We start from the raw sequence: 22,251 nt of genomic DNA on the forward strand, positions 1-22,251 counted from the left end.
CAACCTGGTACACACACTTTATTTGGAAAAAAGATAGACTGATCTCATGAAGTGGCGTATGTATGACACGCCAATTTGTATGCCATTTTCGTGCGTTATCAAGACGCATAATCGCTTTTTAGCGTGTTTATCAACGCTATTCGCCCGCCATTGACCTACATTACGAGTGAATTTTCGCCCTAGCGAGTAGTATGAAGGGACGTAGGTCCACATAAGGAGGGAGGGAGATTGGTTGGGGTGGAGGATGGGTAAAACACAGGACTTTCACCCAGGAGAGCTGGGATCGCGTCCTTCATGTGGCGATTTTCAGCTGTTTTTTGTAATTTTTTTAAGCCTTCCCCAATGTTTCTTTCCTAAACCCAACCGTTTGTTTTCCTAAGTATGTTTTTGTCGCTTTTTTGTGTTACTTAAGCCTTTCCCTGTGTTCTTTTCCTAAACCCAACCTTTTTTTTTTTCTTTTTACACGCATGTGACGTTCTCACGATAGCATGCGGCGTGCCGGCGCCACGTGGTGGGTATGTTTACATCTGCTGTATACAGCGTAGACATACACATGGATAGCTGAAAAAGCGTACAGATAACACGCCATTTGGCTTTAGGAAAGTGGCGTGTATGTTTACGCAAAGTCATGATGCCATGTTGCATGAGCTTGTTTACAAGGAGCACATCAACATGCATAAATATAGCTTTGGCGTTTGCTTTTTTTTTTACCATGTGCATGAATAAAAACAAAAGCTGTATATATAAGTATATATATATGTGTGTGTGTGTATGTATATGCCAGTGGAGGAGTTTGAGGGAGCATCCTGCTGTCTTCTCCCATTATACAATGCCCTTCTTAACTCATCGCCACTCTTCTCTTCCAGTATTCCTGCTTTCGTATCTCCTAGAATATCTCTACTCAGCTGCTACGTTGAACCTATCTTATCCTCCTCCCTCCTATATCTTGCTCCTGTCTTTGTGATCATTTCGCGATACAATCTGCTGATTGGGGGCACTGCCCTACTACCTATGAGGCACTGCTGTGGTCACAAAGGGTGACAGAAAGAAAGGGATGGGGGGGAAAAAAAGAGAACAAAGAACAGCTATATGAAGGATAAAAATGAAGAGGATGAAAAGATAAAAGCAATAGATCAATCAGGTAAAAGCAACAGAGGTAAAAAGAGAGAAATGAGGGGAAAGAAAGAGCAGAGAGAGGTTCTGTCATGTTGGATGAAAGCTGTGCCTACTGGGCTGTGGGCAAGTGTAGAGTCACTGATGGTGCCACCCTCACAGCAGGGGTCACACACACACACACACACACACACACACACACACACACACACACACACACACACACACACACACACACACACACACACACACACACACACACACACACACACACACACACACACACACACACACACACACACACACACGCGCGCAAAACTGCTAAACTAAACTTTTAACAAACACACGTATCCATAAACACTTTCCAGTGTGTTTCAAGATATTCCAAAAACCATCAGATATATACATAGTTTAAAGTGGTGGCTTTACACATTTACTCCATGAGAGGCTAGAAAAGATGAGCATAAGTGAGGTGAAGAGTGGATGGTGGATGGTATGGCGGAGTGCTGGTGCTCTCTCTTTCGTTTTCTGTCCTCCAGCAGTAGCGTCTGTATGTAGGCCGGTGTCCCAGGGCTCACTTGGCTGGGGTGACAACAGTTGTAGCTGACAGATTTGCCTCCATCTTGCCTGAGGTCTCCCAGTCAGCGATCTGTCTATTTTATCCATTCCCTGCCCTGCAGGATGGACAGATTACAGCTCTGCTTAAGAATTCTGGTACTTATCGGGTGTGATTTTCCACTGCTGAATTTATAGCATCTACATTTTATCCTGTATGATATTTCTAGTGCAAATAAGTGCAAGCCATTCCAAAGTTAGAGTTAGCAAGGCATGATTACAGGGGCTCATGGTATCATTTATATTCTGCAAGAAACAGAAGGATGATGGATGGAATGAACGGTGTAGAGATAAAGAAAACTTGTCTCTTAGCGGCTTTTTACTTTTACTACCTGGCCTGCCTGAGGGAATAGTAAAGGGAATAGTAATAGTAAAGAGAAAGGGGGCAGAATCCAAGACACACAACATCGGAGTACTATAAGTCTGTGGCCATGTTAACACACAACAGACCTACGTTATCAATGTCAACATGTGTGCAACATTGATGAGATTGAAAAAATGTTCTTGCTCAAGAGGCCACTTTTTTTTTCTTTTTTTTTTTTTAAAAAAAGGTATAGTGCTGATTTCACTAAACGGTATTAAAATGCTTTCCATTTCCATTTGTTAGTACCTGGTTTGACAAAAATACACATTCTGTTTAAAACACTGTCCATTAACACAGATTAATTTACAATTAAAGAGCAGAGAAATAAAGATGTAGCAGAGTAAGACAGCATGACAGAAAGACAAAAAGAGATGGAGAATCAAAGAAACTGAAAGAAAGATAAAAGACTAAGTAGGTCTCAACAGATTGAGCGAGAGAGACAGGGAGAGTGCAAGAGAGAGGTGAGAAGGCAGGATGGCAGAGAGGGCACTCCGACAGCGAGGAGAGAAGAACGCGGCAAGGTCTCGTCACCGGGCCAACGGGCCCACCACTGTCAACATCATGGCACTCTGTGGTACACACACACACACACACACACACACACACACACACACACACACACACACACACACACACACACACACACACACACACACACACACACACACACACACACACACACACACACACACACACACACACACACACACACACACACACACACGGCTGGCCAACGGGCCCTCCCAGCTGCCCTATCCGTAACTGTCTGATTAGTTGTGCTAAGCAGCCCCTCCCCTGCCAACCATGGTGCCATCTGCTACCCAACAACATGGCTGCCGACCAGACAAGCACACACATGCACAAACACACACACGCAAATACACACAACAAGCCTTATACCTGGCACTGCCCCTCTGCTGTCACACAGAGACGCACATCAAACTTCAATGACACAGGTGTAGCCCAAAGGTATCAACACTTAACATTCGCACAAAGGCGCGCACGCAGACTCATCTAATCGCACGCTCACAAACGAGTCAAGACACACACAAAACAAGGATACTTCATGCGTGTGTTCACGCACTCACAAAAAGTCACACACACAGTTGCTGTAGAGGTTGTGTATGTGCATGTGTGTGTGTGGTGACAGTGGTTAGGCACTGTTAATGCCAGGTAGAAAGAAAGATGCTGTGCTCAAGTGTGTGTGCTCGCTGGCAGCGATTGAAGGTTCATTACGGCCCCCACCTCTCCTGAGCGACTGCAGCCCGTGTGGCGCCCCGGCCCTTTTATTCCGGGCCGTGATTGGACAAGGGCCTCCCGCCGAGTTGGTTTGCAGCAGTTTTGTCGCGCCCAGATTTCACTCGCTGCTCAAAGCGAGCCTCTGGCGGGACGCGGCATCTGCTGCCTCACCTTCCTCATTTACACTTCTCCGCCCTCACACACAAACACACACACAGTTCTGTTCACCGCCTTTCTAGACCTTGCTATCACGATCTACAACTGAGGGAAGGGAGGGGGGGGAGACAAAACTAGGTTTAGGTAGAGAGAGAGAAAGCAGCAGCGTGACATGTTTAATAGAGTGTGGGGAACTTTGTGTATAAGAGTCACAGCGGTGGGTCTGGAGCTTTTTATCTCTCTGACTCTCAGCATCCATCTTCTGATTTCAGGGTCACAGAAAGGAGTTATGTGGCTTTCCGTCTAGCTCCGTCTACCTGCTTACCTGTCTTTTTATACATTTTCCCTAATATCTTGCTCTGTATTGTGACACCTCTAACACCTCAACCCTTCTCTCTTATCTGGGTGAAATAGTGTTTAAGACTACATATGACAATACAGTGTGGGCATGGTCCCAGGGCAGGTGGGACATATAATCCCTCAAACATGTTGTAGATTTGCCATTTTGCACAGGGAGACTACTTGATCACATACCTCTACTGCTTCAACTGGCTTCTTTCATTTCGAAGGAGTAAAGGTGTCCCAGCTCCTCATTTTTCCTTTCCAACATAAGCTCCCCCGGGCTTTAAGACTACCTCAGTGACCTCCGCCAGAGAGATGGGCAAAGTTGTCCCTGAGTCTTCGGACGACTCCATCCTATGTAGGTTCCTCAAAGTGTTCTTCCACTGCAGCCACACATGACCTTCTGTCAAGATGCAGGATATGTTTACCAGATGTGGAAGTTGAAGACTTTTCTGACAGGATCCTGAGCCAAACATTCACAGTTGACCATCACTGCAAGTTTCGTCATAGCGGGTCTGTCCAGCAGCCTCCCGGCCTCCTTATCCAAATCCCTACCAGGAGATTTTTAGCTGAAAACTCTGCTCCTTTCTTCAACTAAGTGTTCATTACATACAGCCGCAGATGAAATTATATGAACAGTCATGTTTAAACATTTCCTGGCCCAGGAATCCATAGTCACAAGTTCTAGGAAAAGTAACAGCAAGTAAACTTATTCACTGAAGTAATTTCAGCTCCACGTCCATCAACAGCTCTAAGCAAGCACCCTCATGAACATGGATGCTTGATTTCATGGGGATAACAAAACTGGGGGAGATTTGGGGACTCGCAGACATTCGACTCGTCTAAACCACAAAGCAGGCACACAGGTCTCAACTAACCATGGATACACTAATGCATGCAAACACACACTTCAATTCATTCATGTCTATCTGGCATGTGTTGAAACAGAAGTTATGCTGGGCAGTTTTCACTGTGGCCTTTGGGATCTGTGATCACAACACAGGGAGAGATAAGGCCAGATAGAGACAAGGAAAGAAGAAAAGAAAGAAAGTGAAGAAAGACAGGAGCAAACAAACAAAACAAACTTAGTAAAGCCCTCTGCTGGGCTGGGGCTAGGACTGGTGTGTGTGTGTGTGTGTGTGTGTGTGTGTGTGTGTGTGTGTGTGTGGCGATGTGAACAGAGTGGCGGGGATTAGGACAGATCCTGGGCTGTCCAACTCACAGCTGGCTGATGATCCAATCCTGGAGCGCAGTGCACCGCACCAGCCGCCATGGGACCCCCGGATGCGTGCACGCATCTGTGTGTATGAGAGTCTGTGTGTACAGGCATGTGGTTTCGACTGATGTGCGTATCAGTGTGCACATTTGCACAGTGTGCGTGTGTGTGTGTTTATCACAAAGGAAGGTAGGGCTATCAGAAATCAAACAGAGGCTGTCTGTGCTTCATGTCCCCTGTTTGAAGACAGGCTGTGATCATTTGGGCCACAAGACGAGGACAGAATGAAAGAGCAGAACGTGCAAGTTGCAGGGACCGAATCAAAGAGCTGCCTTCCAAGGCTGGTCATACAAATGCCTTCCAGCCACGCTACTGTGAATCTCACACACTTACTCTCACACAAATCAGCCCACTACAGCTACAAAGACTTGTGCATGGCTCTGCCGTGAACAACAAGAGAGAGCAAAAAGAGAGGCATGACTATGAATGAACTTCATGTAGTTCTGCATAACCCCAGAAGGCCCACAGACAAAATGAGAGAGACAGAGGTAGAGGGAGGGGATGGAGACAACCGCTTGAGGTTTATTTGTTTAGTGTGGAACAGCAGGAGAAAAAAGCAATAGAGCACATGACAAGTGAAGGAAAAAAAAAAAAAAAAAAAAAACACTAAAAAAAAAAAAAAAAAAAAAAAAAAAAAAGTAAAAACACTTCCTGAGGACGGACAAAGGCTTTGACCAAATCTCAGGAGGTGTGTACGGGACATGTGGATGTGTGCGGATCAGTGTTTAATGCTTGCAGTTTTCCTGTTTTGTTAGATGCCGTCCTTCATCTCCACGTATCTCAACGATACTTTACAACACCATCTTTAAAAACTCAGATGTTATATCCACACACATGGATGGATCATTGGATGGATGGAAAGACTTTATGAGCTGCTAAGAAAACACAAAGTTTGGGAAAACAAGCCTGCTGAACAGCTTAACTGTGAGTGATGAGAATAGAAACTAAAATCCTCAATGTGTCCTCAGTAGACTTTTTGCTCCACAGTTCCTATCTCCGTATTCACAATGCCAAGCGAAATGATGAGCATAACATCAAAAGTGATAGTCATGACCTGTAGCAACTCTAAGGCTAAAAATAGTCATTTGTATGCATTTTATGTATCTGAAGGCATCAGTATGCTTCAACCAAGGTGCTTGTCAGATGGTCTAACATCATCTAAATTCCCCTCTGCCCACAACTTTCGTCGAATTGGAAAGCTGAATTGAGAATTTCTGTAACTTTGTGAAACCACCACTGGCTGCCCTACACCAAGCCTACTTCACGCATGGCTTGGCCAGGTGTGTGGAGCTGAGACGGTAAGCTGGAACTTCTCTAATTGCTCACACATTTATGAATGCCTTAGAATAAAGTGTACGCAGTTATCCCCTTATTTAAATTATTATCATATCTCACCCCTCTCTACAACAGCACGTGTGAATGTTCAGGATTACAAAAATACTACAATAGAGCATAGAAGTAACATTTATGATGTGCCAGTTTGTCAAATATGATAATGATGATGTTGGCCCAATAGTGTAATTTGTGTATTGCAGCATATGTCTAGCTGGTGCTCTAGGTGTGGATTTAATTTATGTTTGTAGTTCAAGTCATAACAGAGTATGAGACCACACCATTTTGGTCAATCAGCACTGACATTCTTGTTCACAACATTTAAAGAACAGTTTAGACACTTGGGCAGTGCATTAAAAATTGGTATGAAGAGTTTGTGTTACTAAATACAACTTTTATTTAGTAATACAAAACCCATCTTTCTTAAAAGGTCCAATGTGTAGGAATTTCTCCCATCTAGTGTTGAGATTATATATTGCACCATGCAACTCTCTCGCACCACACAGTTCAAAGTACGTATTACAGCTACGGTAGCCTTCACGCTTCAAAAAGCCGGTCTCTTGCTCTTTTCAATATCCTTTTTCTTTTTCTGGGCGAAGAAGAAGACTCCTGTTCCTGAAATTTGGATTTTGAATACATGTGGTCCTCCATGTTTCCTTCTTCAAACTTGCCGGGGCCGGGAAGCAACGATACCCATTAGCAGCATTAGCAGCACCTGTGAGTTTATCATGTGACAGCGAAAACGCGAAAGATGGAGCAGTATGTCCTGTATGTCCCTTACCGGCTAACGTATTTCAAGATGGCGCATGAATATGGAGCGTCTACCCCAGTTCATGCCAATGCAAATGTAAAATTTCAAGCCAATAGGAATACTTGGAATTGATGGTGGTGGTAAATATTCATGAAAAAGGACAAGTTTGTGAACGGGCAACACAGATTTTAACTAAACACACTGGACCTTTAAGGAGCTAATTCAGCTTGAAGCATAGGCAGAATAAGCTCCTTTAAAAGGTAGACCTGCAGATTTGTGTGATCTTCAATCATGTGACAATATTTTTGTCTCTCACACAGACATGCAGGTCTTTATAAGCTGTTCCTGTACAGTACATGTTATTTAACATTCTATTTTATCAGCACATTTCTTTTTTTATTACTGTGGGGATTTATAGTTTTAATGACTGTGATCCAACACCGCTTTTTAAAAGCTTTGCTCTAAACATGACTTTAAATGTAACTGTGTGATACTGAACGTGGACATGCTTCTCATGCACTACTGGAAGAAAAGAAATATCCATATTAAATCAGTATCAGAAGTGGCTTTTACTGCTAATGACCCAAATTGAATTTGAATGGCTACATGCTCAGCCAAGTCAACAGCTGTCAAACCTCTAGTATGCATCTGCGGATAGATAAAACTATAAACTCTCTCATGCACAAACACCCGCACACATGGCAGTAAAATGGTTTAGTCCAGTGGCTACTCTAGTACAGGTCAAAGTTATCTTGTTGCCACATCAATATGCATGTCATTCTCCACAGCTGGCTGCAAAATACACACAGACACACGCTTCTTACCTCATCCCTTAAACACACGACTGCCCCCCCATGCGGCCAGTGTGTCAGCGCTGGCCAGCTGACAGACAAACACACTTAAACACAGATCAAGCCGGGAGCTGCAGTGGACACACACGCGCGCGCGCGCACGTGTACATGCGCGCACATGCACATGCACATGCACACGCACACACACTTATAGATTACACAATCTTATATCCCGCAGCCTCCAGCACCACAGGGCACCATCACCACATCTGTGCCCATCTCAGACACCTCGGCTGTAGGCAGCAGGGGTGAAAGAGTGCCCTGGGCGACTGGCATGGGCTGGCATGGCCGTGTCTGTGGATGGTGTGGAAGGGAACAGCAGCCAGCAGCCGACAGTAGGGAGAAAGGAAAGGAAAGGAGAAGGGAGGAATGCAGGAAGACAGTAGAGGATGAAAGAATAATGGGAAAAGAAGAGAAGATGAGAGAGTAAAAAACAAAACAAATTATTTAAAGTATAAAAAGGATAGTAAGGAATGACAGCTTAGGACGTGCAGACAAAAAAGCTGCAGGTAGAAAAGAAGTATTGATGACTGTATAGATGGGTGGGATGAATGAATAAAAGAATAACAGAGGAAGCATTATAGGGCACCAGGGGAAAAAATGGGATAAAAAGATGCAGAAATAGATGGAAAGAGAGAAGATGGAGGTAAGAGGGAGGGGAGCCGGTAGCGCCCGTTGTGAGAACGGGTGCAGGGCACTGGCAGGTGGCACTGAGGCCAGGCTGTCCAGTGACCATCAGCCGCACTTTTCTGTGTGTGTGTGTGTGTGTGTGTGTGTGTGTGTGTGTGTGTGTGTGTGTGTGTGTGTGTGTGCCTGTGTGTGTGTGCCTGTGTGTGTGTGCCAGGGACAGAAGTAAAGCTCAGGTGCCATTTTGGCTCTGCTGGAGCTGTTGCTGGGTTAGGCACTGGTCTGGTGGCACAGAGTGGGCAGTGTGTGTGTGTGTGTGTGTGTGTGTGTGTTGCATTATGTTGTGGCATGCTTAACAGGATTAAAGGTGACCTGGTGAGGTCCAGTTGGTACCGGGACCATGGCACAGTGGCATGCATGTGTGTTTATGTGTGTGTGGTTTGTATAATAGGATTAGCTGTTACCCGGTGCGGTACAGTTGGTGTGCTGGTCTGAACTGGACTGGGCTGAGCTGGGCAGAGGGGAGTGCTGTGTGTGTGTGTGTGTGTGTGTGTGTGTGTGTGTGTGTGTGTGTGTGTGTGTGTGTGTGTGTGTGTGTGTGTGTGGCATGTATAATAGGATTAGGTACTACCTGGTGAGGTGCAGTTGGCGCTGGGCATTTGCCAGCTGTTCTGCTAGGCTCAGGGCTTCGGCCTGCCATTGGCTCCCGTCCTTTTGGACCGCCTCCAGATGCTGCCGACAGCCAACCAGCTCTGAGTTCAGCCTTTCCACTTCCTGTCCCGCAGAGATGGAAGGAGAGAGGGAAGAGGAGGTGAGGAAATCTTTCACAACAACCCACCTTATGTCCTCAGACAAACAAAATATATAAGGCTGATTACAACCTCAACCTAACGGTTGAGTGGAAGGAAATGATTAGATCATTTAATACTGAAAATAGTTTGATTCGAAACAGTAAAATTGTATTTTGAAATATCAGGTCAATTCATATTTTCTATGAGGCATTCTATTTAACAAGCTCTGTGTAATTAAGTGTAACCAGGACTTCTCTTGCACTGCATACATTTATTTCCAGTAGACAGTTTGGATGACTGCTGCTTGTACAAATGATAAGTAATACATTTGGAAGTATGGAAATAAATATTTAAGTGGTTCTTGATTTTCCTTCTTACACCTCAGTACACCTTCCTCAAAAAATGGTGACAGCTTACTAAATTATCGACTAAACTAAGTGGTCATTGGCCGACTTAAAAACTACTGAAGTAATTTAATTGATTTAATAAATAATGAATCTGAACTATTCAATGGGTTGAGACAGACCTGTGCAGCCTTTTCCATCTGTCTGCTGGTCTTGGTGTTGAGCTCTCGGAGCGCTCTCTCTGCCTCCTCTTTCTTCAGTTGGGCCTGACTGAGCTGATATCGCAGATCCAAACCCACCTAGAGAGGACACGTACTGATTAAATACAGCTAGTCCTTTGATTAACAATATGACTTCCTGTCTGTTAGTTCATCATTTGCCAATTTTTTGGCCAGTGTTTTTATTTTATCATCTTACCCTATCCTTATCTAGGAATCTAGGTCCTTCATATAAATCATAACCCTGTCTTGCAAGAAGTCTTTTTTTCCAGGCTAAAGCTCACTGATCTAAACATATACACAGCTATTATAGTATATTATAATTACTATTCTGTTGGCTATGAGTTTTACTTACAATCCCATCATAATATCATAATCATTTATTACTAATGATACAACATTAGCGATCAAAAACACTTATGATAAAAATGTGACACTGAAAATTTGATTTCTCATTTGCCCTAACCCAGTACAGCCAGGGCTCAGAGTCATCTATACAACAGAAGCTAGTATTGGTATGGATTCGGTGTCTTCAAGACACTTCAGCAGGGTGAATATTTGCTGACAAATATGCTGGCAACGCTTGAACCCAAGTCTTCCAGTTTCACGTTGCAGCCCACTAGGCATTTGCATGCATATATACCCAGTATTTTTGCAATATATCATGATAAAAAAAACATAAACTAAGCATCTTCAAATATAGCTCCGTTATTTACCTTAAACTTATTTATTTATGCACTTGTGTTAAATTTACCTTTCCAGAAACCGAAACTAAATACTGAAATTAATAAACCTTTACTGCCACCCAGTGGATTTACAAAAGCATTACAATTAGACAGTACAGACTGCATCTGAGTATCAGGAGTGTTCTTTACCTCTGTTCCTTCAAAGCTAGAGACATCTTTTTTAAGTGCTGGTCCAGCAGCAAAAGTGCAATAATAAGTAACAATACATATACAGTATGTTGCATTCATACTGTACCTTGGTATTGTCTTGTTCCTGACTGGCAAGTTTGCGAAGAGCATCTTCCAGCTGATTGGTCAGTGAGCTCTTGTCTCTGTGAGTTCTGTCTAGCTGTCCTTCCAACTCAGCAACATGTTGGGAGAGGCTGGACACCTGAAACAAACACACACATTTTCCATTGGGATTTTCTAGTGAACAATACAAATGTCTTTACAGCAACTTTAACATCTTAAATAAGAGTGAAAGTGAAAAAGTATGATTTACTGTATGTGTGAGCTCCTCTCTCTGTTTGCGGGCCTCAGCCCGGCCCTCCTCTCTGGCCTCAGACAGTCTCTCCTGCAAGCCCTGTGCTTCTCGTTCTAGTTGTTCCCTCTGTCGAGCCAGCTCCCTGGACAGCTGCTCACACTGCACCTCCATCTGCATGCATACAAACAGGTTTGCCACAGTAAGAAGAGGAAACACAATTTTAGAGGACAAACTTAGGAGGAATCTTTTGGCTAAGTGAAAGAGCTTTACCAATCAAAAATACAGTTTTAACTAACAGTTGTAAAGGTGAGTGCATATGTTTCTCTGACCCTAGCTTTGTCCAGATTTGCATCTTCCACCATCTCCACAGCCTGTTTGACTTGGAGACAAGATGACCACTCCCTCTGTTGTGCCTCCTGCTGACTAGCCCGCACAGCGCGCAGAGCCACTAGTAACTCATCACGCTCCCTAAAAAAAAAAAAAACAATAGACAAGAAAATACACAGCCAGCGTAAATCAAACACATAGGGGATATATATTTATATGTTTTTCTCTTTGAATATGTTGTTTCCTTTTTTGCCACTACTAACAAAAACAGTTCATCATAAAAACATGAGCAATCAGAAAATCTCTTACAGACACATAATTAAGACATATCAACAAAAACTCTACCAGGTACAATAAGGTGAATTAATCATATACTTAAACTATGTCAGTATGAACAGCTGATAAACTGGTGGCTAACTTGTGACTGATTACAGTAGCAGAATGTATTGTACACTGACTTTGTGAGCCTGTCAATAGCCTGGACATGAAGATTTGTGTGAGTCCCCGCCAACACAGCCTCGTGCTGTGCACATTTCAGACACAATCCTGCCACACGGGGAGCTCCATCAGCCCTCAGTGCATCTGCAGCCTGTTTCTCCCGGTGTCTCAGACGCACCTTCACCTCCTCACACTCCTTCTGACTGACCGACAGATCTTTCCTGAAGATGAAAGCAAAAGATGAGATATGGACACGCAGAGTGAGAAAAGGGGCAGGATAGGAGATCAGTATTGCTCTTAAACAATAAAAAAGACAAGAAAAAGTCATATTTACTGGCTAGACTGGCTTCACAGAGTATACTGACCTGAGGGAAATGACCTGAGCCTCCAAGCTTTGAATCTGGGCCCGGTAGATCACTTTCAATTGTTCCTAAAGAAAGACAACACTTCTCAGAACTGACTACTGTACCTTGGATAATTCCATTCACTGAATCAATGGATGCAATTAAACATGGGATGGGATGGGATGGGATTATGATTTTGCCACATTTTGCAGTGGGGGCCAATTACAAATGAATGCACAAAACAAGTTAGAAATACAATTTGGAACCATATATATTCTTTAAACAAATAACACAATTGTAAGTTTATTGGATATTTTCACATCCCCAGAGAAATTAGCCCAACATTTCTTTTCTACACAAACTACTGTGATACTGCAGAAATGTCATGACATAATAATAATAATAATAATAATAATAATAATAATAATAATAAATTGAATTTATATAACGCTTTTCACGAACTCAAAGTTGCATGCTGAGGACCACGTAGGTTGGAGATGGAGAATAAGAACTAAACAGTAACTGGAAGAGAGTAGAAAGCAGATCCATCATCCCTACCAGCTCATTTTTCCATGTGGTGTGTTCTGCTCTCTGCAGCATGCTGTGGCTGCTGGCTGCCATACTCTCATTCACCTGAAGAACACATCAGGACAGATGATGAGCCACTCTTCCCAAGGTGATCATTAATTTGAAAAATGTCAGTGTCATCCTGAGCTTAAGTCTGTATAGCGTAGTTCAAATGTCCTCTAATCGTTTTGGCAACGCATGATGTAATTTAACACTTTTCCTGAAGATAGCTCTAATATCTACAACAATACTGAATTTCTGCAGGGTAATGTAAAGGACAGAGGCAATCCTAGTGTATGTAACTTAAACAACAATCTCATCCTTTATTTGACCTATGATGATGTATATGCCCTTGTAAATATGCTAAGAATGTAAATACATTTCACATAATAACACAAACACAAAAATCACATGATTTTCACACGCGCACACATACAGTACCGTGGAGTTTCGAAACGTATAGTCTTTCAGAGATTCATCTACAGCTTTGGATTTGAGGTCTGAATGCAGCTTCTCATTCTCCACCACCACCACTCTGATCCGTTGTTTCATCCCCTGCAGCTCCTCCTGAAGTCACGCATCCAGAGAAATGAATCGAAACATATCCAAATCAGCACAACAGTAAAAAGGACTGCAAATATAAACACACACACAAATTTGTGCACATACCTTGCACAATTTGACCTCAGCTTCCAGGTGTTGAATGTACTCTGACTGGTTGTGAATCATCGGGACCAAATCTTGATAGGTAGGCAAGTTGGACCTTTCCTCCTGCTGTACTCTCTAACAGAGGAAAGAAAATAATTAGGCAAAACACAGCAGAATACCAGGCATATGATGCCTAATATGATGGGAAAACATTTAACGATGGAGAATGTATCCAATCCTGACAGATAATTCTGTAAGTGGTATTCCTTAGGTCTAACGCATTTAAACGTTTAGCCACACAAAGCAGCATACTCTACCTTGGCTGGAGACTGTTTCTTTGAAGGAGAGAGAGGAGAAGGAATTTCTCTACACTGTTTCAGTAGAAGGCTCTTCAGCTGATTAACTACAATGCCAAAAGACACACACACACACACACACACACACACACACACACACACACACACACACACACACACACACACACAGCATTTTATTATAATGTTGTGCATTGTCTGTCAACAAGATTATGAACAGGGAAATCCCCAGGTGGTGCACAAAAATGTATTTGACTGAATGAATGAATCACTGATTCACCTGCTTCACTCTGTGTCTTTTGACTCCATGCAGCATTGTCCTCTTCGACCAGGGCGGTGAAGAGGCTGCCACCACTGCCTCTGGGCTCTTCCACCTCTTCTTCATCAGAGCTCTGCTGTTCCAGAGCACTGCTCAGTTGCTGTATGCTCTGGTTGGCTCGCTCTGAAACCAATATACACACATAGGTCTCATACTGTATATTTTTTCTTCCCATGAGTTTAGTTTGTGTCTGTGTGAACTATGACACTTGCACTTTCCATACACAATTAACCGAGCACTATTATAGGTTACTGGGACACTTAATTAGCCATTGTTAATGTTATAGTAATATTTTTTTCTTTTCCTACTATGAAAAATCTTAATGTCTGATGTGAAAAAAATCTAACATATTCAATGACAGCTCTCCAGTTTTGGCCAAATATAAAATATGTAGCATTTACCTTTACTGTCAACTTATGTTGCTATACCTTGGTGTCCTGGCAATTAAGTAATATTAATTAATTGGAGCATGACACATTAATGTTTGTTTTCTTGGAAATGTAATGTGATTTAGACAAGCGAATTGATTTTCTATCAGGATCTATGATCAGGAATCAGCAACAGGTGGCAGTGATACGACTTTAATCCTCTGGAACCGTAGTTTCAATGACATAACTTTACGACTATAATCCAGGGACCCCCAGCTGTAACACAGTTACTGTATGCTATGTTAACTAATCATTTAGCTTAACGCCTCTATCTTTAACGTTAGCTAGCTATCCTACCTGTTAACACATTTGGCTTATTTTTGGCATTTAACTTACGTCTCAGCTCCTTTTGGTAAGCACCCAGCTGTTCCGCTTCTTCCTCATCTGAGTCCAACGGTTTCATTGATGAATAACTGAAGTTAAATCACGCTATGCAGTATTACTAACTAAATATGCTAGGCTCATGGCTAGGCTATGTACAACAACTAGCTACAGTACAGCAACAATCATATCTCGCACGTAGTAACGGTAATCGAGTCTCAACGATGTTGCGTTTGTTTTGAAACACCGGTGTGCCCCGAGGTGAGTGTCTCCTACAATCGTAACCTATAGGACCGCCCCGATGCGTGTACCGTGAATACCAAACGAGGCAACCATCAGCCAACGAATCCTACTTCCGTAAACTCAGACAGATGCCGGGAGTTGTAGTCATTGTTTATAGGTCGTTTCACGTCTGCGACCCTGTGGTCGATACGGTGTATTGCAACTTCATTCACTACATTTGACAACAACACTATTACAAGTAAGTGAGTGATGCTGAAACGCTTTTCTGCTACTTTATACTTCTACTTCACTACAATTTAGAGGGAAATGTTGTACTTTCTACTTCATTACCCTTCATTACATCTGACACCTTTAGTTAGAGATTTTACAGGCTACAAAACATATGACAAACTTATAAAACATTATTACAAATCATCATTTTGTATATAAAATATATTAAACTACCCAAGTATATATATATATATATATATATATATATATATATATATATATATATATATATATATATATATATATAGGCTACATTAGTTCAATCATTGTCATCGTGCATTGTGTTTAGCTTTAGTTTCTGACTTAAAATCTCCATGTTTGTTTGTTACTGCAAGACAAGCATGAAACAAGTCATTGTTTAACTTCTTTAAAAACCATATTTCTGATATAAACATTTAATCAAATGATTCAGTGTATGTGGAAGGGTGGTATGCTATGCAGAACCCACAGATAAATCACACCCAGCTCTGCAGTGTCCACACTTTTTAGCCATTTTACCTCATCGCTTTTGGTTTGTCAGACTTAACCCTCTCACTCTAATCTAATTCAAAAGAGAAAGTTGGTGGATTTAAAATATCAGGGAATATTGGGTTTACATTATTTAGCTGCTTTCTGCTCATGTGGCTGTTAGATGTGCAAGTTCTGTTGATTACAAACACTCAGGCGGGGTATCTAACCTCAATACTTTTGAGGAACTGGCTGAAATGTCAAGTATGAAAAGTTGGCATCAAACTTTGCTGTATTTGGCCACATTTATTTAAGTTCTTGTATGGCTGCTTTTTGTTAAGACAAACTTAAATACTGATGCATTTGAGAAGTTTGCCTTATTTTGTTATATAAAAAAGGGGGTTTTGTAGCAAAAAACTTTCCTTTACATTTTATTTTTTTTGGTATTGTTTTGACTTAAGCACTGAAACTTAGCCAACCGTAGACATTAACCATAACAACTTAAAGGAGCATGGTATCTCAGTAATGTGTTTCTTTAAAGTGTATTTTTAAAAGCTGAATTTATATATGTTTTATAATATTCTTTATTGTTTATTCTAGCTTTATTGTTTGTATTGTTGTGTAAGGAAGACTGGCAAAGTAAGCTTTTCATTGCATGGTATAAGCTGTCTTTACTGTACATATGTAAGATAATAATATGAACCACTAGAGAACTATTAATGCATTAAAACTAGTAACTGAGACAGAAAAACAGCTTGAAGACTACAAACAAAAAAGGTTAAGAGTCCTGTAGCTACAGGGTTAAAGATCACCTGGTTATTTGGCACCCATGTGCGGCGCTTTACCCTGTGTCACTTTCACTTTTCTTATCATCTTATCTTGGCAGTCCAGTGAGTCACTATTAACCCTCCTACATGCACACAAAGATCAGACTGCTGATACAAAGGCGAACAAAAAGGTGCTTGTGAGATTACTTACAATTACTTTCAAATCATAATTAGGCAATTTGGTTTTGAAATTTTGGACATTTCACAGGAAGATGTATCATTATTTTAACCAACCCCCACCCATTCAGCAATTAAAAGCAGTATATAAATGACATTATAATGCAACACAGTTGTAATCAGTTCAAACATGTCTAATAATATTAAATATAAAGTATGTGTTTATTATATTAATTTATGAAGTATGTATTATAAGCATTTTTTACTGTATTTATTGATAAAGTATGTATCTACTGATGGAGGCCATGACATGTGGCTGAAAGACCCAGAAGAAAATCAATTAAGTGGACATTAAGAATTTCTTTGTCAAATTACCATTTCCCATGTCAAGCTCAGCATGTCTCTTCCAGTTAGGAGTGAAAAAAACATTTATAAACAGTCTAAAACAAATGTGTTTAATTATAAATCATTAAATATACATAAATATAACGTTGTAGTCAATCATTCCTTTACTAACACCAATTATGGATAGGATAAGTTATAATAGTTGACAACTACATTAACAAACACTAAATGTGTCCTTATATACAGTATGTTTACAACCATATAACAGTGTGTTATAAATAAGAGGGGTAAATAAGTTTGCATATGGTAGTGTGTAAATAGAAACAAAATGGGGTAAAGTTGTAAGTACCTTGAATTAATCATTAATCATGTAGTACACAGTGATGTGTGTTTCATCACTAGACCCACAGTAACCTCAATGTGGAAGTGGCCTCCAGTTCCAGGCAAAAATGACACAGACACCGGGGAGTTTCAAATGACATAGTTATAAAGTGATGTTTAGTTTGTGTGTGTGTGTGTGTGTGTGTGTGTGTGTGTGTGTGTGTGTGTGTATGTTTTACTGTTCAGTGGAAGGGTCTATCTCATCATTTATGTTTGTTGCTGCTTACAAAAAGGGAAAAGGGTCAGACAAAGGTAACCATGGATACAACCTCTTCCTATTGCACAATAACAGATAGCTTCCTGTCGAATGAGCCTCAAATGTACTTTTTGAAAACAATGATTCTTGCTCTGTCTCTCCATGGTCACCAAAAGCTCCATATTCACTTCATGTTAGTGGATTTTGGTCATTTTTACTGTTTAACCTGCATTAATGGATTTTTTAGCCACTTAGAGGAAGTAGAAACGAGCTGTTTCACATTACACACACACACACACACACACACACACACACACACACACATATTTTATATATATATATATATATATATATATATATATATATATATATATATATATATATATATATACAATATATATACAATATATATATAAAATATTGATTATAGTAGCTTTAAGGAATACGCACCACATTATCATCAAAGACATTGTCCTACATTATAATAACATTGAAGCTGTCTTGTTAAAACAGTTATATTGTACATATTTGTTTATGTTGCCGTTTCTTTTACATTTATTGTCTATTTCCTTTTAATATGTTTATGTATGCGCCATTCACCAAAGCAAATTCCTTGTAAGTTACTTAATTGGCAATAAATCCTTTTCTGATTCTAATTCTGATTCTGATTGTAGAGCGGCCCTGTGTCACAACCTAGATTTAAGACCTTTGTTAGTTTAGATTATATTTGTGCTCACACAGTAATTATTCATAAATATAGTATGTATAGTATGTGTTTCATCAAATTAGCACAAACTAAATAATGCACAGAAACCTTAGGGCCATGTAGTATTACCCAGCATACAGTAGGAGTCCTGGATGGATACATATACAATGCACAGAAGGTGGTGGTTGTTGTGGGATCAATAGGGGCCCTGTTATCATAATAGTGTTAATTTTATATTTTGGTGTCACTACTTTAACATGCGTATGTGATTGATGTGAACATCCACGTCTAGTCCTTAATTTCAAATGGTACTGTATATTGTAATTGACTTCACCTATACTTCCAAAGTAGGGAAGGGAAATAGTCTGAGGAGGTCAAACTCCAGCAACCCTTGCAGTATTTATTTTGTTTTATTTTTTATTTTATTTATTTAACCTTTATTTATTCAGGGAAGGTTCACTGAGAGGCAACCTCTCTTTTGCAGGAACGCCCTGATCACATTCACACAGTTGCACACATTCATACCTGGATGCTGCCCAGTACAACCACAGTCTGATCTGCTGGCCACTGAACAGCGCCACTGCAGCGGTTGGGGTTAAGTTGTATAAAGAACAACTTTATTACGAAACAATAAAGCTGTTCTTTATACTACAAAAGTCAAAATTAGTGATTCCAAGCAAATTGAGTTTTTTCAGATCTGATCATCCATTGCAGTGCAACACAGTGCATTGTATTGAACATCAATTTGACATTACACACATTTGCCATACTTATCAATATCAGAAAAACAGGTCTATAGGCAATGCATCACAGTTCTGTGCTTGTTATTTGAATGGACAGTATTGCTCGTGACTGATGTTGCTGTGAACTAGATAACTGTCAGCATCATTTAACCACAGATCTTTGGTAATGAAAATAAGCAATTTTGGGTGCACCTCCATTCCATTTGAATTTTGTTTCTTGTAAGTAACATGTTTGCTTCACATTATTGTTTTTATAGTCTGCATGGGAAGGTTTACTGCGCCACATCAGTGAACCACTTACACATCAAGTCAAACGGTGCTTGTCTGCAAATGAGCAGTTAAACAAGGGAGTGTTTGCATGCTGGGGTATTTCCAGGAAACCACATCAGCCTACAAATCTGACTGTGTTTGATGCTGTAGGTAGATGATAAAGCCCATAAACACTTGCAGTCACACACTTGTTAAATGTCACCTCTGCCCTGGTATATATATATAATTATTACCAATTCCCCACCTGTCACTGCCATATCTCCCCTTGTTCCAAACTCCCCCCTCCCACTGCGTGAGCCTCTCCTCCTGAGTGAACCGTGTATTTTTATGTGAGTGTGGGGGTTCCCATTTATTTTTTAAAAGCATGATGCCCTAACAGAAGCCTGGAAATAACTGAATAGTGGCACAAAAAAAAAAAACACCTATGATAAAACTCATTTGAACTTTTTTGTATGGAAATGTGAAAAAAGTGACAAAATAAGAACAACGGAGGCGTAGAGAAGAAAAAGAGCTAACCCAGTTAAGCATTGGAAAGTGGTGCAACTCTGCCACATCTAAACCAGGCCTCAGTGATCAGTTATCTGAGGACTTTTGCAGCACCCACTGTACTTCCTACACTGGAGATGGATTTGGTGCCGTTGGTGAGCAACTACTTTTCAGCAGAAACAGTATTAGGCAATACACAGCATAGAAGAAAGAGATGTTGTAATGTAATGTTGAAATCTCAAAGAGCAGACACAAGCATACTGTATGTGCAACTGCTCGTAGGGTAGCACACATGGTTGTGCCCCCCCCCAAACACACACACACACACACACACAACTAGAGAGACAAGAACCACACTAGTCAGATTTCAGATTTCTTAATAAAAATAATTCATTTCAGGACGACATATAAATAATTATTGAATCACACAATACAGATATTTTGATATGAATAAATACTTAACAAATAAAACCAGGCTTTTTTTCATACAATATCCTATTGTCGAAAAGGTCACACAAAGAAACTTCCACACAGTTTGCATGTTTTGTTACACCTTCTGCTTTCACACAGATACTCTTCCTACTGTTGGAATGTCCCCAAGCAAGTCGGAGTACCATTCCTAAATGCCTCAGCAGCTTAGACAAGTCATGTGCAACTTATGTGATCTCCTCCCAGTCAAACTCAGTCAGAGACCCAAAACCTTGTTAAGGGCCCTGTTGAGCTGACCACTAATTGGCCTTTAATTGATTAAGGTTTGTCTAGAGGTGATTAAAGCACACAGAGATCTACGTACAGGCTGTCAACATGTGGGCTGGCCCGACAGCTTTAGATACAGTTGAATGAAAAGGCAGACCAAGAGCCTGTTTGTCTATGCTTTTCTAACTAAAGCCACAGATGGACATCTGCCTACAGCAGTAGAGTTCTTTAGCAGAAGTACAAGGGGAATGACTGTTCCAGGTGATATCATATTTGAGTTTGTCTGATAAATGTTTAACGCTCAAGGTTGTCTTTTGGGGATTTTCGACATGAGAGAGCTTGATAAGGTCTAGTCCGTGGTTACACAAAATTGGAGATGTCAATCTGTGGCACTCTAGTTAGTTAAGAGTGGTACAGGCTGGCCATTTTTAAGGAGGTAACAACAACTGTTTGGCGATTGATGGCACATGTATTTTTTTTTTTTGGCAAAAACAAAACCAAATATATCAAAATACATTAAAAAATCCCAAAACAAAAAAAAACAGGAATGTCAGTTTTGCGTATTCCAGACGCACACATACGTGCATTGTGTGTGTGTGTGTGTGTGTGTGTGTGTGTGTGTGTGTGTGTGTGTGTGTGTCTGCGTGTGTGTGTGTGAGATGAGGCATCGGGTTGGAAGGTCCTACAATATGGACCAAGATCCATATTCACAAAAGCATTTTATAGGTGGGAGCACTGATCCAGGATCACTGATCAGGCTCCTCTGGTCCATAAAATTTCAATCACTACTTAAAGGCAAAACTTATCGAGGATCAGCCCCAATACTGTGCTGTTGTAGCAGCAGCACAAAACACATTCAGATAAACAAGATTAGCCAAAGCAGGCAATGGGATTGCTCTCTAAAAGTTTTGAAATTGTCGCCTTGGCACATCCAGTGGGGTGGAGCAGAGGAATGCATTTTTCTATGTTTGTTTACCTACATACCACCTCAGGCTGGGGTGGGGCGCATACAATCTCACAGAGCTGTTTTTGCATGTGCATGTGTGTGCAAATGCATGCACATGTGGTGGTAAGGTGGATAATCATCCTGTCTTCGCCCGTCATTATGTTCTCAGTTCTCATTATAGTTGGCAATCCCTTTCTGATAGGACTGGAGCTACTACATTTGTGTGCACATGTATAGGTATGTGTCTATGCATTTCTAAGTGCTTAAGTGGTCAGTAAACAGGAAAACAACATCCAAGGCAACAGATCTGTTTTGGAGGAAAAGAGGGGAAATAAGAGGAAGGACAGGAGGCATAGAAAGAGAATGAGTCCTGTCTTGACTGTGTTCTCTGCCTTCTGTCCGCTGACACTGCCAGCATGTTGGCTACAATGGAGAGGCTTGTATTTCTGTACATGTAGCACCAAAACTAGCAGGGGCCTGCCCTGTCTGTCTTGCACTGTTTAGATACATAGTCCGTTCATACGTTCCATATAAAGCAATTCACTATTGTAACTTTAAAAAACAGATAAGTAACAATACTAATGTTAATTTGCCTCAAAAATATAAACTAACACTGCTATTGAATGACTAATGGAAGAAAATGT

The 22,251-nt window shown here is 41.0% G+C and overlaps 1 protein-coding gene across 2 annotated transcripts in view; it reads right to left on the minus strand.

Moving 5' to 3' along the window:
* sdccag8 (SHH signaling and ciliogenesis regulator sdccag8) overlaps positions 1–15,272 on the minus strand; it is a 43,843-nt gene extending 28,571 nt beyond the window's left edge. For both annotated transcript variants that reach the window (XR_003694778.1, XM_028604218.1), the window contains exons 1-13: positions 14,950–15,272; positions 14,147–14,308; positions 13,870–13,955; positions 13,574–13,687; positions 13,346–13,471; positions 12,896–12,970; positions 12,359–12,423; positions 12,014–12,214; positions 11,558–11,696; positions 11,247–11,399; positions 11,001–11,135; positions 9,984–10,100; positions 9,298–9,440 (exon numbers count right to left, since the gene is read on the minus strand). Coding sequence is in view for 1 of the 2 variants with exons in the window: in XM_028604218.1 (XP_028460019.1) it covers positions 9,298–9,440; positions 9,984–10,100; positions 11,001–11,135; positions 11,247–11,399; positions 11,558–11,696; positions 12,014–12,214; positions 12,359–12,423; positions 12,896–12,970; positions 13,346–13,471; positions 13,574–13,687; positions 13,870–13,955; positions 14,147–14,308; positions 14,950–15,016 (1,583 nt within the window). In the remaining variant the exon portion in view is untranslated. The remainder of the gene's footprint in view (positions 1–9,297; positions 9,441–9,983; positions 10,101–11,000; positions 11,136–11,246; positions 11,400–11,557; positions 11,697–12,013; positions 12,215–12,358; positions 12,424–12,895; positions 12,971–13,345; positions 13,472–13,573; positions 13,688–13,869; positions 13,956–14,146; positions 14,309–14,949) is intronic.
* Positions 15,273–22,251: the final 6,979 nt, after the last annotated feature.

This window comes from Perca flavescens, chromosome 17 (genome assembly GCF_004354835.1).
Source record: "Perca flavescens isolate YP-PL-M2 chromosome 17, PFLA_1.0, whole genome shotgun sequence".
Classification (NCBI taxonomy): domain Eukaryota; kingdom Metazoa; phylum Chordata; class Actinopteri; order Perciformes; family Percidae; genus Perca; species Perca flavescens.